This window comes from Drosophila ananassae, chromosome 3L, assembly GCF_017639315.1.
Source record: "Drosophila ananassae strain 14024-0371.13 chromosome 3L, ASM1763931v2, whole genome shotgun sequence".
Lineage (NCBI taxonomy): Eukaryota > Metazoa > Arthropoda > Insecta > Diptera > Drosophilidae > Drosophila > Drosophila ananassae.
In genome coordinates this window covers 25143111-25161056 of record NC_057929.1, presented here as the reverse complement: position 1 = coordinate 25161056, position 17946 = coordinate 25143111, and the positions used below count along the sequence as shown (strand labels likewise).

General features: G+C 44.1%; 2 protein-coding genes across 8 annotated transcripts in view; both read left to right on the top strand.

Annotated features, from left to right (window-relative positions):
- LOC26514435 (Down syndrome cell adhesion molecule-like protein Dscam2) overlaps positions 1-17946 on the top strand; it is a 1172063-nt gene that overhangs the window by 560550 nt on the left and 593567 nt on the right. The window lies entirely within an intron of this gene.
- On the top strand, positions 13286-15219 carry LOC123257235 (myb-like protein X). Its single transcript, XM_044715445.1, has 2 exons — positions 13286-14375; positions 14436-15219. The coding sequence occupies exons 1-2, from the start codon at positions 13604-13606 to the stop codon at positions 14888-14890; spliced, it is 1227 nt and encodes a 408-aa protein (XP_044571380.1). The 5' UTR covers positions 13286-13603; the 3' UTR covers positions 14891-15219.

Here is a 17946-nt window from a genome sequence, read left to right as displayed (position 1 = left end):
TGTAAGAACAGGTAACATACAAAGATTGATCGGACAAAGTGATTTTGATGCAAAGGAATTCAATGTAACCAAACTCTTGTGATTTTACCTCTTCAGAAGCGAGTTTGGAGTCTACAGAGATTAACACTCCTCCTCCTCTTCGCGGGGTTCTATCACAACTAAAAGTGGTGTACCTTCTAGGAAAAACTTCGGAGCTTAAGATCTCCGGCTTTAACCAAGTTTCTGTAAATACAATAATGTGAGATGCAAAGAAAGAACTATCAGAATACAGTTTGAGAAGTTTACTACGTAACCCTCTTGTATTCTGATAGGTAAGTGTTAGAGAAGACATTAGTTTTTTAAAAAAGAGGAAGATGAAGTGGAAGGTCAGTGGTCAGTGACCGTAACATGTGGGAGTTTTACACCCACAGGTTTGGTTATTTTTTTTTTCACCGTACTTGGCTGATGTTCTTGGACGAAAATATTCTCTGGCCAAAAGCTGGCGGAACAAATCGTCTTGAACATCTGCAAGGGCATACGTATTTTGAAAGATGACGTGTGCCTGGTGTATGAATATTTAAATTTTGTAATGTCCACCACCTTTATGTCGACTTTTGTTTTGGCTTTGATGTAAGCCGAGATATCAATCTCAGAAGTATCAGGGGCAAGCCGGGAAACAAAAATATGTTTCGATGGTGGGATCACCTGGAAGGGTTTTGGTGCCGCCGCAACTAGTACAGCGGCATCAGTACGTACCAGGGGTCCGGACGGTTGATTGCTCTGTTTGGTGACTCTTACAGGAGTTTCAATTATTGGGTGTGGAATCACTTGAAGCGATGCCACAGAGGACATATGGGACAATTGCTCATTAATCCTGAGATATTCGGAAGCCGAATTTTTCTCAGGTCCGGCCCTTGGGGTGGCCAGAGATATAAGCGGCTGCATAGTTGTCGGCTGAGCAGGCTGAAGATTATTCGCCACAAGCACATCACTAAAAGACGATTTTTTACGCTTTGGAGACTCGTTTAGTAGTTGAAGACTACTAAACTGTGTATCGAGCGCACAGAGTTGGTCATTGATTTTTCGAAAACCACTAATCAACTCCTTGAAACCGCATTTAGTCTGCCTCATGAACGACCTCATTTCGTCCTGAACAGCACGACAACCGTCACAGCAAAAGTGGAGACCAAACCTACGCGAGATTGCATCCGAAACTGAGGCCGTGAACCCGGTACACTTAGCGTGTAAAACGTATTCACAAAGCCAGCAGTGGATGGTAGGCAGGGAAGACGAGATTGTCTAATTACATTAAAATTCCATAATTATTAAAAATTAAATAATTAATTTACTAAATATTTTAAAAAATGTGGTGGAGCAGTGGAGCAGCGACGACAACAACAGCAACATCACAGGCCCCGCAGCTGGAGCACGTGAGTCCAAACGAAGGGAACTGGAGCCGTTTCGGCGCCAGGCACCAAGACCACACGTCCTGATACGTGCAAGCTTTGGGAGGGCGTGTGTATTGGCACCAACCCGGAGCGGGGATCGGGGATCGACGGGACGATAAGGGGTCGGTCAGTTGAGCCAAACAGCCGGTGCGATTCACCCTTTTGCAAAAGTTAACAAAAACAGTTAGTTACACCTGGCGCCCAAACTACGTGATTGCTTTAGAGTCAAGGAGTAACACAGGTTTAGGATGGGGAAGAAGAATTGGATTTAGGCGCTTCGCAAAGAGGAGTTGTGCGAAGTGTGCAGAGAGCTCGGAATAGAAACCACCGGAGCAACGGAGCCCCCCAGGGCAGGTAAGGGAGCAGAGATGGCAGCCTGAGCATCGACGCCAAATGCAGCAGCAGCTGCCGAGGCCAGAATGGACAGTCCCAAGGCAACAGCAGCCGAGTCAACAATGGGCAGCAAGCCAAAGTCAAAGACAGCCGAATCCGCAATGGGCAGCGACGCTTAGACAAGAACACATAGTAAACCCAGACAGGTGCGGAGGCATGGGCCATTGGGCCAGCGGGTGCAGGAACCGCAGAATTTTGTTCTGCTGAATGTGCGGCGCAATAGGGGTGAGGAGCACACAATGCTGCGAAAGGGCGGGAAACGCCAAGCGATCTCAGCCATAGAGAGGAAGGCAGAGATCGCCAAGTGCTGCCTCTCAGAACTAGTTGGAGGTTTATCAGGAGACGATCAGCAGTTGGCGGCGGTCGTCAAGGTCGGAGGTGCAGAAGTGAAGGCCATGATTGACACCGGGGCAACGGCTAGTTTTATTTCAGAAAATCTAGCGGAGGATCCGGGAATCGCCGGAGTGAGGAGAAGAACTAGGAGACTAATAAAGTTGGCCAACGGGAGCCACACGGAGACACAAATGGTACTACAGACAACAGTAAGATTTGGCAACAAGGGAGACATTCATGGGAGACAGCACGATGCTTGGATGGGATTTCCTCGCAGAATTCGGTACAACAATAAACTGCGCGAGCCACCAAGTCACGATCCCGAGAAGAGAAAGATGGAGCGGATGCTTGGAGGATAGGCTGTCTATAGCCGTAACTGGACCCTCGGAGGAATGGACGAGCGAGCGGGACAAAAGGTTCATCGAGGACATCCCAATAAAGCAAAGGTATTATCCACAGATCCCCAAAATACAGGGGAAGATCTATGAAAAGGTAGAAGAACTGCTGGAAAAGGGATACATAGAGCCTTCAAATAAGCCCTGGTTAAGAAAAAGATGGATCAATGGAGAATGTGCGTACATTTCCGATACATAAACGCAATGTCAGTAATGGACGCGTACCCGATGCTACGGATAAACGTCATTCTGGAGCGATTGAGGGAGGCAAAATTTTCGACCTTAAGGAAGGCTATTGGCAAATCCCACTGGAGGAAGGGAGCAGGAAATACACGGCCTTTACGGTACCGGGGAAAGGTCTGTACCAGTGAAAGGTGATGCCGTTCGGGTTACACTCAGCCTCGGCAACGTTTCAAAGGGCCTTAGACCAGGTCATAGGTCCGGATATGGCTCCGCACGCATTTGCGTATCAGGATGACATCATCGTGATCGGACGCATGGGGGAGGAGCATATGGCAAATTTTAAGGAAGAAGGCGGCAAACTTGAGGATAAACACGGAAAAGTGCCATTTCTTCACAGTAGGGCTATTATACCTGTGCCACCGGATAACGAGCCAGGGAATTGGCATGGATCCCGGAAAGGTTGCAGCGATTACGGAATTGGATCCCCCAATAAACGTGAAGGGGGTACTGCAGTTTATTGGGATCGGCGATTCACCCCAGACTTCGCAGGGGTCGCAAAACCTTTAAACGATCTCCTTCGGAAGGGAACAAAGTGGGAATGGACGGCGAAACACCAAGAGGAATTTGAGAAGCTAAAGTCGCGGTTAGCAGATGATCCAGTGCTGGCATGCCCGGATTTCTCAAAGAAATTTGTACTGCAAACAGACGCCAGCGACTACGACGTGGGGGCAGTTCTGACGCAGGACACCGATGAGGGCGAGCGAGTGGTCGCCTACGCCAGTCGAACGCTGATAGGCGCGGAGAAAAACTACTCGACAACCGAGGAAGAGTGCCTAGCAATAATATGTGCAATTTGACAGATGAGACCATACCTGGAGGGGTACCAGTTCGACGTAATCACGGATCATATGGCGCTGAAGTGGACCCCACTATAATATAGAGAGCCACTTGGAAGGATCGCGAGATGGGTCTTCGAGTTGCAACAATATGATTATGTTATCAGCTACAGGAAAGGCAAGCTCAATGTACTTGCAGATGCATTTTCCCGCCAGCCGTTAGTAGAAAAGTTGTGACGAAGACGTTGAGTACGTGTGGATAGGCGCACTAAAAAAGAAAATGCGATAAAACCCACAGAAATGGCCAGAATACATAGAAGAGGCAGGTCTGGTATACCGACATATTCCGCATAGAGCCGGAAGCGAGGAAGTAGCATCATGGAAGCTGTGTGTGCCGATGGATATGAGGCAGCAAGTGCTAAAGGAGAACCACGACGAACCGACAGCGGGGCATCTAGGCGGAAGGAAAACAATTGCGAAAATAGTCGCAAGATACTTCTGGCCAGGGATGCAAAGGGACGTAAGTATGTCAGAAAATGCGAGACATGCATGCGGTATAAACCAAGTCAGATGCAGGCCGCAGGAAAAATGCTGACACAGGTCCCAGAGGAGCCATGGGCGACGGTATGTGCGGACTTCGTGGGACCGTTGCCGAGGTCCAAACATGGATGCACCATGCTGTTGGTAATGATCGATCGGTTCTCAAAATGGACAGAAATGGTCCCAATGCGGAAGGCCACAACTGAGACGTTGCAGAAGGCGATTCGCAAAAGGATTATTGCGAGATACGGGGTGCCAAAGGTGATGGTGACAGACAATGGTGTCCAGTTCACCAGTAGGAGCTTCAAAAAATTTCTCGAGGAGCTTGGAGTTCGTCATTAATTTACCGCACCATACACGCCGCAGGAAACCCCATCAGAAAGGGCAAACGGGACGGTTAAGACAATGAACACTGGTTAGAATTAATGCCAGCAGTAAACTCAAGCGTGGAAGACTCCACGGGATACCCGCCATGCTTCGTAACCCAAGGCAAAGGGGCATTGGGAACGGGAGCTCCCTCAGAGAATCCAGCCAAGTTGCAGGAAGTGTTCGAGCTGGTGCGAAGGAATATGGAGCACGCGGCGCAGGAACAAGCTCAGCATTACAATCTGAGGAGGCGGGAGTGGAGCGCGAAGATGTGTGGGCAAAGGGACACCATTTGTCTAAAGAAGTCGAAGGTTGCGCGGCGAAACTAGCACCGAGATACGTACACAGGCCGTACACAGTAATGAATTTCATTTCGCCTGTGATCGCCGTGCTACGTCACGTTGGCACGAAGAAAGAGAAAAGGGCACACGTAAGTGAGCTAAAAGCCCAAGTGGATGAATCCGCACCGCAGGCATAGGGCGAGAAAAAATGGGAGAACATACAAACATAAATTTGTCAAAAACAAAGGGGATCGCGAGAACGGAGTTACACGAACCAACGGAGAAAGGCAGGAGGAGGAGACCCACAACGGGAGAATGTGAATATGAGAACCGCAAGAACGGATCTATTCCAGGCGGCAGAAATGCAGGTCTATAAAAAGGCAACGGGGGACACTGGCCGGCCTTCTTTTTTCTATACCCAACGCAAGATGGACGCATCGCACACGCCCTCACCAAGCACGACGCCGGTGGTCTCCTCCGACGAGAGCGACCTGGAGATCCTGGACATACCAGGATGGGACATTCGGCGGCTCCGGGCGACGAGGAGGATCCTCCGGGTGATGGCCCAGGGGAGAAATGGAGTAAGAGGAATCACGGTGGGCACGGCCACAGTGCAGGAGGAGGACCACCGGCCCAGCCATGAGCTAACGGCGCTGCTCCAGAGACGAAGGAGGAGCCACGACAGGAGGGAGCCGGACGGAAACCTAGCCCTGGCAAGGGCAAGGTTAAATTTGGCCACGGGGATGGCTAAGGAGGAAGTTTTCGGGTGCGCGGAGGCGCCAATGGAATACGAGTCACCCGAAAACTTTAACACCAAGACACTACAATAAAGAGAAACAGTCAAAACTGCAAAACAATTGAATAAAAAAAAAAGGGGGGGAGGGAAACAAAAAAAAAACACACACTTTAAAAAAAAAAAAAGAAAAACAATATGAAAAGAAAAATATAAAAATGAAAATATGAAAAGAAAAAATATAGAAAAAAATTCAAAAAAATATATATATATATATGTACGATGGGAGATGCGGTTATGCGCCGTGAGCGAGTATTAGGTGGGAATCGGAGTCAGCAGTGAACAATTGGAACCAGCAGTCGGAGTGAACAATCAGCAGTCAGTCGTCGAGAGAGTGGGGAGTGAGTTGTCAGCAGTAAGAACAAAGTCGGTGATCAGCAGTCAGCAGTGCACGTCCACAGTCGTCCAGTCGATCATTATACGTTTAGCGTTTTGCTTATTTCATATGATATTGCACTTTAATTATATTGGACGTTACTATACTATTGTACGTTATTATATTATATCCACCATATTGTATATTTTATTATATTATATTGTATGTTAAATAAAGGCAATTTGCCTAATATATATATAGAATATAATATGAAAAAAAAATATGGAAAGAAAATGAATAAAAAAAATATATACATAAAAAAAAAGAAAAGGAGAAAATATATATAAAATAAAATATAATAAGAAAAAATAGGAAAAGAAATGAAAAAAAGGTATAAAAACAATTGTCAAAAAAAAAAAGAGAAGTATATTCCTTTAATCAGGGGAATATACACAGAAAAAATAATAAAGGAAAATGTATACAGCAGCACAAAGCGAGCACGGCGGCGTCGGACGGGCCAGCACAGCTGTGTGCGGCACAGCCGCAGAAAGAACGGAAGAGAAGAAATGCGTCGAGCACGGACGGCATGCGGGGGCTGCGGAAACTGCACGGCGTCGCGCACGAAAGAAGGAGAATTCACGGGCGGGCATCCACGGCCACGCTCGAATGTTATAGGAGAGAGTGGGGAAGGCGGGGAACAAAGCGGCCCGCGACGGCGCAGCTGTGTTTAGAAAAATGCAGAAAACACAGAAATGCATTTGGAGTGACCAAGGGAGGGCGCGGGGGTATCTCAGGCCCAAGCGGGGCAAACAGGGGGGGCAAATAAAGAAAGCCCGCCGATAGAAATGCGGCGGGAATTGGAGAAGAGTCTTCTAGGAAAGCTGGAAGAGTTGAGTGAAAGACCACCGTGGGTAAGTCTGACATTCAAGCGGGAAAGATTCTTGGAGGAATTGGGAGTATAGGCTGAGCCAAGAATCTTGATCCAGGCGCTGGGGCGTATGCACAGCGTATCACCTGGATTTAAAGGAGACGCGAATGCACGCAGGTGTTTGGAGACGAGTAGCGAATGCAACCGGGGGCGTGTCCTGCTGGGTTGGTAGGCCCTTCGAGTAGGAGCCAAGGATACCGAAGGTCCACGGCACCCGCAAAGGAGAAGCAACGACAGGATCAGCGAAGGAAGCAGCAACAGGAGCGGCGACGACGAGGGAGCAGCGGCAACGACGAGGGAAACAGCGACGACGAGGGAGCAGCGACGTCAGAAGAGCAGCGACGTCAGAAGAGCAGCGACGGCAGAAGAGCAGAGACGACAACAACAGCGACGGCACGGGCACGGGCGCAGCTGTAGCAAGTGAGTCCAAACGGAAGAAACCGTGAGCCGTTTCGGCGCCAGGAACCAAGACCACACGTCCTGATACGTGCAAGCTTTGGGAGGGCGTGTGTATTGGCACCAACCCGGAGCGGGGATCGGGGATCGACGGGAGGATAAGGGGTCGGTCGGAGATTCGTAATATATAAATTCGGTGGAACGTTCCCCCAAACTCTGTGAGCTAGCCGCGGCATTTGTTGTGAGCAAAAGTTAAAAAAGAACAGTTCGTTACATTATATAATATAATCTGCAACCTAACTGCAAAGGTATATCCACTTTGGTTCCGCCCAAAGTTAGCTTTCCTTTCTTGTTTTATTTTTATTTTTTTATTTTTATTAGGTTTAGTGTTGCCTGTTGCCTGGGATCACTAAGTGGTACCGTCCATAGTTATTGGAGTCTTCAAGTTTGGAGTGCTTAATTCATAAGAGTTTTAAAATACCTGTTCAGAAAGATTCGGATTTTGTATATTACGGAGCAATGGATTCTAAAGAGATTAGGTCGCTTTTCCACAACAACTTAGGGAGGGCACGAGTTTCATCCTCGGCGCACTCCAAGGTCGAAACCACTTGTCTGAATTGCAAAGTAGTCTGTTTTACACTCCCAAAAACGGCTTCTGCAAGCACTAAACAAAAAAAGGAGCAAGCTACGATAATGCTCGCTTCAAGTGTTCAAATAGGTGAAGCAAATAATTCATTTCGCGCAACGATGCAAACTTTAAACAGCTGGAAGCTGAATTTAATGACATCCCAGAATGTATTAGTATGGAATACTTTATATATAGAGTGGAAGCTTTGACCCATCAAACCTTAGAGGGAAATTTCACAATAATACTGGTTATACAATAATGGTTTCTTAAGACGTGACAGGAACTCCGTTGGGACGTTCTTTGCACCTCCTTACGGAAACAATTTCAGAACTGCCGGACAGACATTCATATCCGAAAGGCCATACGAGGAAGCAGACTTTATGACAAGATAAAGAGGCCTTTGACCGAGCAAGAGATAGTAGATCAGCTGAAGAAAAATTTAAGGCCGGAAATTAGGCACGAAATATTGAATATTTATATTCATTCAGTAGAGAAGCTAAGAGAGATATGCCGGCAAAGGAAACGCTTTTTGGACGACGTAAGAGTCAACTATGGCTATCAAAATATAGTGCCGTTTTGAAGGCAAGTGGCCGAATTGGTAGAGGAAACGGATGAGGCTAAAGAGTTCGCGGAGGAGGAATTGAAGGCCGAAATAGGGGCAGTCGCACTTGTGTGCTGGAACTGCCGAAAAGATTGACATAGACAAAAAGACTATGGAGCAAAGAGAAGGGTGCTCTGCTAAGGCTGTGGGGCACTTAATTTGTACAAGCCTAGTTGCGCTTGGGGCCAAATAAAAACGGGACGATGATCCCAGGCAACATTCGTCTCCAGCCAGGAGTTCAAAGCAAGGCAGGAAATGTTCGGATGTTGCAAGTAAAGGAAAAAGGTAGCAACCAGGCGATTCAATCCTTTATAAGGGAAAAGATAATAGACCACATGCTGAGGTGAAATTTTTAGGAAATCGGTTGTAGGTTTGCTGGAGCGGCAGTTAAAGGCATAAGAAGCAGTTTGGCGAATGAGATAATAAAAAACCGAGTGCCTTTTAAAAAGGTCCTCTCAGTGGCGGCTATAGCGGATGGCAAGGCCTAGAAGGTAGTTGGAAGGGCAACAAACGAAATAGAATTTTAGAACGAGATCAAGAGCCTTGAATTTCACATAGTTCCGTCCTTAACTCCGAATCTGTACTTAAACAATTTTGGAGGGCGTAATATATGTGGCCTTCTCCGGGTATGATATCCGATATTTCGTCACATTCCCACACTATAAGCACCGACCAGCAAGAACGTCTGGGACAGGTGATCGCCAAATTTCCGTCCTTCTGGTCCATTAGGTCTGGGAAAAACTAATCTCATATCCCCGGATAGATATCGGACATGCCAAACCGGTAAAACAGCGGCATTTCCCCGTGTCACCTTGGAAAAACTCCTTTATGAGGAAGTCGACCAAATGCTAAAAATGGAGGTCATCGAGGAGTCACAGAGCGCACGGTCCACTTCGGTAGCCGAAAAATTAATGGCATTGCAAATCGATGGCATACTGACACGGCTAAATAAAGCAAATTTTATTTCCAGCTTAGATTTACAGGACGCGTACTGGCAGATCCCCTTAGATCCATATTCGAGAAAAAAACCACTTAGAAGTGGTATCAGAACATCAAAAAAAGCAAATTCTGCAAGAAGACATTCCGGTATTTGGGACATGTAGATGAAAAAAGGGTAAATAGCTGCTATGACGAAGTTTCCATTACCATCAAATTTGAAAGCCCTGCGTAGGTTTCTAGGGATGGTAGGATGGTACCGGAAATTTGTACATAATTTTGTGACGGTAGCAACACCGCTCACGGATTTATTAAACCCAAGCAAAAATTTTTAAAGATTCCAGAGGGCAAAGAAGCATTCGAAAGTCTAAAAAAGATGTTATGCTCGGACCCAGTACTTCGGAGTCGCGATTTCGGAAAGCTATTTTGGGTAAAGTGCGATTCAAGTAATCTGGGGTAGGAGGTGTCCTAGTGCAGAAGTCGGAGCAGGAGGATGACCATCCCATAGAGCAGGAATTCTTAGTGGCAATTATCGCCATTAAACGATTTAGGCCATACATGAATTCACTGTCATAACAGACCACGCGTCCCTTAAGTGGCTTATGTCCCAAACGCATCTGCATTCCCGTTTAGCACGGTGGGCCATGAAATTAAACGTCTTTAAGTTGAAGATAGAGCACCGTAGCGAAAGGCTTAAGGTGGTGCCAGATACTGCCTCTAAGGTAAACGAGTCAGAGTTGGCCGCTCTGGACGCGAACCATGGACTTTTAATCAATGTGGAATCTCCTGAGTTTAGGTCCGAGTTTAAGTCGAGTTTGTTAAGGGTGTAGAAGCTAACCAAGATAAGTTGCCGGATTTGAAGGTAGTGGACAATTTGGTATACCGAAGCATGAGTCATGTAGGTGGCGAAGGATTGCACGACAACTTTTGTAGGAAGCTCTGGGTTCTTCGTGGATTAGTAAAAGAGGTTCTGAAGAGCGCGCAGGATGGCCCGTTAGGATCACATGGTGGAGTGCACAAGACCCTTGAGAGGATTAGGAGCTATTACTATTGGACAGGGCTGCTGAATGACGTCAAGGAGTACGTCCGAGGGTGTGAAGTCTTTATGACGACTAAAGCAGCTAATAGTATCCAAAAGCCACCTATTGGGGTTGCATCTCAATCCGATAAGTTCTTTCAAAAATAATATAACAATTTTGGTAATATAGTGGTAATATAGGAATTTTTATAGTGATAGACCTCTATTCGAAGTTTGTGTTTTTGAAAGCGGCTAAGAAACTAACGGCGAAGGTGTTAATAAAGTATTTGCAGCAGAATCTGTGGCACACATTCGGAGTGCCTGAGGTTATTGTCTTTGGCAATGGCTCGCAAATCCGGGCAAATGCTTTTAAAAAGTTGTTAAGGGAGAACAAAATTTCGCACACCCTGCCGGCCGCCTATTCTCCACAGGCCAACGCATCAGAACGGGTAAACCGTTCGGTAGTGAGTACCATCAGGGCCTTTATAAGAGCCGACCAGAAAGATTGGCACAAGCAGCTGAGCTGCATTTGTTGTTCCTTGCGTACAGTGGTTCACGCGGCGTTTCTTACTATATGGCATTCGGCCAGCATTACATATCATCGGGTTCGACACATAAATTGTGCATTGGGCATTCTTGATGATCGATGATGATCGATTCTTGATGAACTTTTTCACGGGAGGACTCGTTGAAGATCGGTCGTATGAGGGCGAAGGATGTACACCAGAAGCAGAATGAGAAAAATGAGCGGCAGTATAATCTTTGAACCCTGGAGGTATGCTACAAGGAAGGGAAGGTGGCGAATATAAAAAATTTTAAGCAGAGCAACTTTCAGGCGGGACACAGCGCAAAGTTAGATCCGGCCTATATAAAAGTGCAGGCATGAAAGAAAGATGGGAGTTACTTGTTTGAATGGAAGATATGACGGGACGAATACTAGGACGTAACCACGCTAAAGATATGAAACAGTAGAGGTTCCAACTACAAGCTTAGTTGGGATCGACCTTTGGACGTATGGATCCAAAGCTCGATCTTTAGAGGGGTGCATTTTTGTAACGATAATAGCCCAATGTGCAGCTGGTGTGGTGGCGTCTTTTTTAAGTGTCTGGCGGAATCGGCATGGAGGCAGAAGGTTTAAGGAAATTGAGTAACAGTGGCAGAGGTCTCCAAAGATGTAGTTGAATTATGAGAGAAAAGTGAAAGAGCAAATGAATCACTGGGGTAAGTGCGGAGGCTTTGGTCCTGACTAGTGGCATTTATCAGAGGGTCTTTATATAGAGAGGTCCTTCGGAGAGTCTTAGTTGATCGCGAGCCCCACTACATGTCGAATATTTAAGGAATATTTAAAATGATAACAAGAAACCCCAAAAACCCAGCCGCTCAAATCGATGCCGAATACACAAGTGCATAACAAAGAGCTTAGGCGCAGAAGCTCTACTAAAATTTCTAAAAGCGCATGCGCTACAAATAACAACAACGCGCATGCGAAACTGAGAGACAGACAGACAAGATTAAATGCTGATAACAACCGCTGCAGCTTAACATATTATGATTATTTTTAAATGGTTTTGTTGGTGGCTGCTTGGCCCAACAATATTTATAAAAACCAATTTCTACATATCATACATCAGTATTGCTTTGCGTGTGCAGTGATATCCTTTGAGGTAAAATAATAATTTTATTAATTTTCTTCCAAACATAGCCCTGCTCTGCTTATTCATCTTTGACGGTGTTGCTTCAATTCTAACTCATTAGAGATTCTTATCTCTATTCTTTGCAGTTTAATTATTACATAACTATATATATATATAGTTATATAATATATATATTATTTATATATTATGTAATATTAATATTAATAAATTACACAGCCACACAAAAAAAAAAAGTGTCCGGGTTGCGAGATCAGAGTACCCTATCCCCATGTATTTTGGACCGCTGAACACGAATCTGAAGTCCGTTTTGGTCCTGCACGTGTACGTTTCTTCCTAACCTCAAAAAAAGTTTCACATTTTTGGAGGTATGCGACTTTTTTTTTAATTTATTGGATTTTCATGAAACCTCGACCTCGGCAACACCGACCTCCTCCTCCTCCAGGACCATGTCCTCCACCCCGCTTTCTTCCGACGAGATTAGGAAGTCTAGGGGGTCCATCTCTCCGACCCATCCCTCGTTGTCTGCATCAATGGCTGCCCGCCGTTGTGCCTCAGGTACTTTTACGTGAAACCGCCCCTCCCCTGCAGTTAGCGCTCACCTGTTGGCATGATATGTTCCCAACCGGTTCCTCGTCTACCACAGCGATTTGTGCCAAACGCGCTATGGTTGGCACTGTTGGCGACGCTTCTGGATCCGATTCGTGGACGAAGCTGGGTCGGAGCTCTTCCCCGCTGTAAACCATACTGGGTGGGCGGGATCGGTCAAGATCGAATCCTGACCCCCAGTTTTGGGCACGGAGGGAGGGCCTTGGCCTCGTAAGGCACTTCCCGGACTCCAGTGCGGTGGTGTCGGGGATGAAGTTGCCGATTCTAACAACGAATCCGAAGTGGGTGCGCTGCCGGTGGGCTCATCTCGGCCATGGATTGTATTTCTTTGGTGCCTGCCGGTTCTATAATTGTTCTTAAGGATTAGCTTATGGTAAGTATCCCCACCGAGATGCCCTGGGTGCGAGAGTTCCTACTGCTCTGCTCCTACTGTTCCAAACGTTACTTACGTCTGACCGATGGTCCCGGTGTCTGTGTATTCTGGCTGCGTGCTTTAGACTCATCGTCACCCTCATCGTCTTCTGGGTCGTTCTTGGTGATCGCTCGTGGGTGGTAATCCATGAGGTCCCCGCTACTGGTCCTTCGTCTCTTCGTCTCCTTATGTTGAATTTGGACTTTGTTCGGGGATATGAACAAAGTACCTTCAGTACCTTGTAGGGTCCAGCTTACTTTTGTAGCAGTATGCTAAGTCACACTCATGTACATATATCATATCATATCATTGTATTCAGTAGTTCCTTGTATTTAACTGTTAGTTCTTAAGTATGTATAAGCAGTTTGTGAAGTAAGGAGGAATGAGCAAAAACCGAAAATAAAAGAGTCAGTCTTGTGTTAGCTCTGGAACTGTGCGGGTGTTTTCTCTGCTACAGCGTCAGAAGTGGTTGTGAGACCTTCGTGCCATTTGGAAAAAAAAAAGAAGAAATAAAATAAAATAATAACAATAAGTTGGTGAAATAGTCAAATTGATTCATTATGGACACAATAAACATAAACGATTACACAGCAATTGAACTACGCGAGTGGTGTAAATGTTTGCTTTTGCCGTCTCACGGCAATAAAAATGAACTTGCAGCCCGTTTAAACAAATTAAGTGCTGATCATCGTGGAGAGTGTCCGAAGACAAAACATATTGATTTGATTGAAAATCCAAAAATTTTATGTGACATTCCACAAAATTCTAATGAACACGAAATCGAAAAGCAACAAGACAATTTAAGTGAAGACAAACCCGAAAAGCAAAAACAAAGTTCAAAAGAAGCAGCAGAAATGTTACAGGGCACAGACGAAATGCAAAACCAAAAACAGTTAGGCGACACAAATGATGAGACAAAAGATCAGCTACAAAAACACAACACAAATGAAGAGACAAAAGATCGGCAACTAACACGCAATACAAATGAAGAAGCAATGGATCAGAATGAGACACAAAAGACAAAGGAAACGGTAGAAAATGAACAGAAAAAATTATTGGGTGCAGAAGAAGCATCGAATGAAGACCAACAAAACGAAAACGGTGGCGCCACTAAGGAGGGCAAATACTGCGAATTAACGAATGAACGTCAGCAAATAGCAAGCGAAACTGTTGCGATGGGAAGACAACTAAACGAAATAAGAGAAGAAGCGAGAAAAAGGGAAAAACAATTACAGAGCTATAACGAAAGAACAAAAAATGAAAAGAGGAAAAAATCGATTGTATACAAATTAGGAGATTACGTAGTTGTAAAAAACTTTGACTCTCACACAGGTATTTCAAAAAAACTGGTCCCAAGGTTTAGAGGTCCGTTTAAAGTAATAAAAGTATTAGGCAACGATCGCTATATTGTCGAGGACGTAGACGGATTTCAACAATCTAGGGTCCCATATTCAGGAGTTTGGGCTTCGGCCAATATGAAACCATGGCTCGGTTGGTTGGAAAATGAAAGGGATGATCAAGACAATGATGAATTCGAGTTAGATGAAAAAGAAGAGGAGCGAACAAATGAAACGTCAAATGAAAATGGAAAAGAACAGTCAAATGAAATGTTAAAAGAAAATGAAAAAGTAAACGAACAATCAAACAGAATGTCAAAAGAAAACATAGAAATAAGCTTAAAAAATAAACCCACTGTAAGGATAAAAAGAAATGAAATTATAACGACCAATGAATCAAATAAAAACATGAATGTAAATAATAATAAAAGTATTGATATCACAACAAAAAATGTAACAAATAGAGTGAGTCGAACTTATAATACTAGAAGTAAGTCTAAGAAAAGTTGATTTGTATTTAAAAAGAATCAGGAGATCCTTGACGGTCAGAATGGCCGAATTGTAGCAGTATGCTAAGTCACACTCATGTACATATATCATATCATATCATTGTATTCAGTAGTTCCTAGTATTTAACTGTTAGTTCTTAAGTATGTATAAGCAGTTTGTGAAGTAAGGAGGAATGAGCAAAAACCGAAAATAAAAGAGTCAGTCTTGTGTTAGCTCTGGAACTGTGCGGGTGTTTTCTCTGCTACACTTTGGAGCTAACTTTGGGTTGAAACCTTCGCAGGTCTTCGAGAGGTGATGCAGCTTTACCACCATGGTGGTGGTGCACCACCAGGGATCCCAACTGAGGTCGCCACTCGCGTCGTCTTTGGTTCTAATGTCACCCCTGTTCGCTGGTTGTCTTCTGATTGCTTTCCATGGCCGTGTGGAACGAGTCCTGGTGGGGTTTGGCTCGTTCTGCGGGGTCCCCCGGCTGCATAGTGGTTGCACTTGTATGGAAGCGCTGCCAAAAATGCTTTTAATGGCATTAGAGGGCTGAAAGTTGGATATTCCCCAAACAATAAAATTTAACAAATAATTAAATAATAACAATTTATGAGCCATTTAAGTACTAAACAAAATTTACAATGGTTGTCAAACCATTCAAAATTATACAACAATTTTAGGATGTCTCCTCAAGCAAGCTATTAACTGAGGGAAATAATTTTAAATTGTCCTTTTCTCAATATTTCTCTGCCCAGTAATATATGGATCGGACCTTAAAAGCAAATAATTCAATATGTCTGTATTTGTAAGTATTCGTGACATTTTGCGGGTATTGTTCAGTCTGCATTTCTTTATTTTTTTGTTGTACACCTCTGCAGCGTCCTCCTAGAGTATAGAAAGAGTCCGTGAGAGTATGGTAAATAGAACCAGGGATACTCCTTGATTAACCCTTCGGCAGTATCGAGGGCATATTCATTAAATTTGTGTACGTTGATTTTGTGTCCCGATGCCAAAGCTTGCAGTAAGGTGGTGCAGTAATTTTCATTAAGGCCTGAAATTAATGCAGTCATTCGAGGATTCGAAAAAATTTTTTCGCTAAATTGGCATCGTTGGATGTTCCTTTGCCACCATCTCTAGGCTGGTTCACTATTAAGCCCATTTTATCTCGAAAATCCCGTTAAACTTCTCTCTTTCTTTCTAAAGCTTTTTTTTTGTTGAGACCCTCTGGCCTGCCACATTTTTATGACTGACTTATGAAAAAGGTGAAGAAAGTATTCAAAGAATCTTACTTTTGCATGTAGTGGAGATAAGTCAAACTCGAAATTTTTTGTTGATACCTTTTTGTCCAAACATTCATTCAAATTGTTCATCTCTGTTGGCTTTGCTTTGCAAATATAACATTTATTCAAATCAACAATTTCAAAAATCAACAATTTTTTTTTCAAATGTACTCAATTGGTTAAATACACGCATTCCGTTGTTTATCAAATTTTGTTGGACATCAGCAATTACTTGTCGTAATTTTCCAGCGTGTGTGCCTTTTTTGCAGCACCATATATTAAAAATATGTAGGCGTGCAAACACACCCTGACTTATGTTGCCTATGAAATTAAAAGGTAAAAACAACAATTTTGTAATATTACGAAGTTTCTATACACAATGTAAGCTATAAGTAAAGACGAAGACAAAAACACAAAACAATCACAGGGGATCTGTTGGAAAAGTTTGACCTTGAAGAATTAAAACAAGAAAGGAAAGCTAACTTCGGCGGAGCTGAAGTTGATATACCCTTGCAGTTCAGTGGCAGTCCGCTAGGTGGCGCCACGCTTCTTATATTATTAGATATATAGCGGATCGTATATAGTCGGCCGATCCTTATGAAAATTGGCAGATGAGATTGTTTTTCCCAAAATAGAATCTGTACCAAATCCCATCTTTCTAACTTAAAAAACACCAAAGTTATGTTAATTTCGATCGTTCTATGACAGCTATAGGATATAGTCGGCCGATCCTTATGAAATTTTGTACATAAGATATTTTGGTCAAACAAACCATGTGTGGAAAGTCCCAACCCTCTAACTTAAAAAACACCAAAGTTATGGCATTTCCGATCAATCACTTATATGGAAGCTATAGAATATAGTCGACCGATCCCGGCCGTTCCGACTTATATACTGCCTGCAAAGGAAAGAAGGATGTGTGCAAAGTTTGAACTCCATAGTGTAGTATCCAGTTAGTAAGAGCAAGTATTCGTACGCTGCTGTTCCCTTTTGCTTTACCACATCGTTAAAGAAAAACTGGTAGCAAAGGGGCTTACTGTCGGCATTCACCCTGGGATCGACGGATCGTCTTTACCCACGGTGCGTAGGAGGTTTCGGGGGCGTGCACTTCTTGCGTTGCTCGGTTCTAAGCTCGTCGGAACGGTGTGGGTTCTTCCTAGCTTCCTACATAACACCACTCTACTCTAATAATTATTTAAGTGCACTTTACTGTTCGTTAATGATCGGGCAAATATTTGAATTAAGACCTGTTGGAAACGGACGGACACGGGTTGTATTGAGGATCAGGAAAACTTTCGCTTGATCGGGGTGGCTGAGATGTTGTACGCTCCCCTGGTCTTTACCCTCCCTACCTTGATACCTCGATGTGAATCTATTTGGGTATCCCTAGAGTAATGTACTCTACAGACTCAAACGACTTCGGAGTTTCCTGAAAACTGCATCACCATAAGCCCCAGACCCAGATAATATTCTTCTATTCCATTGTAATATACATTATCTTTACTAAATCAAATCAAAATACACTTCATACGCCTTTGCGCCATATCAAAATAAAGAAAACTCAAAAGGAAATTGAGGAAATCAAAACTAAAGAACAAAAGAAATAATACTACAAATTCATCTTATTTCAATTTACCCTATCTGTCATATGTACCAATTGTCACCGCATTCACTAACATAGGCTACCTTTATATATATAGATAGATATATATTCACTTTTTTACGGACTTACGCTCGTTTCCGGCGATGCAGGTTCGTTGGGCCCATCGAAGATGCGGATTTCTGTAAAAATGG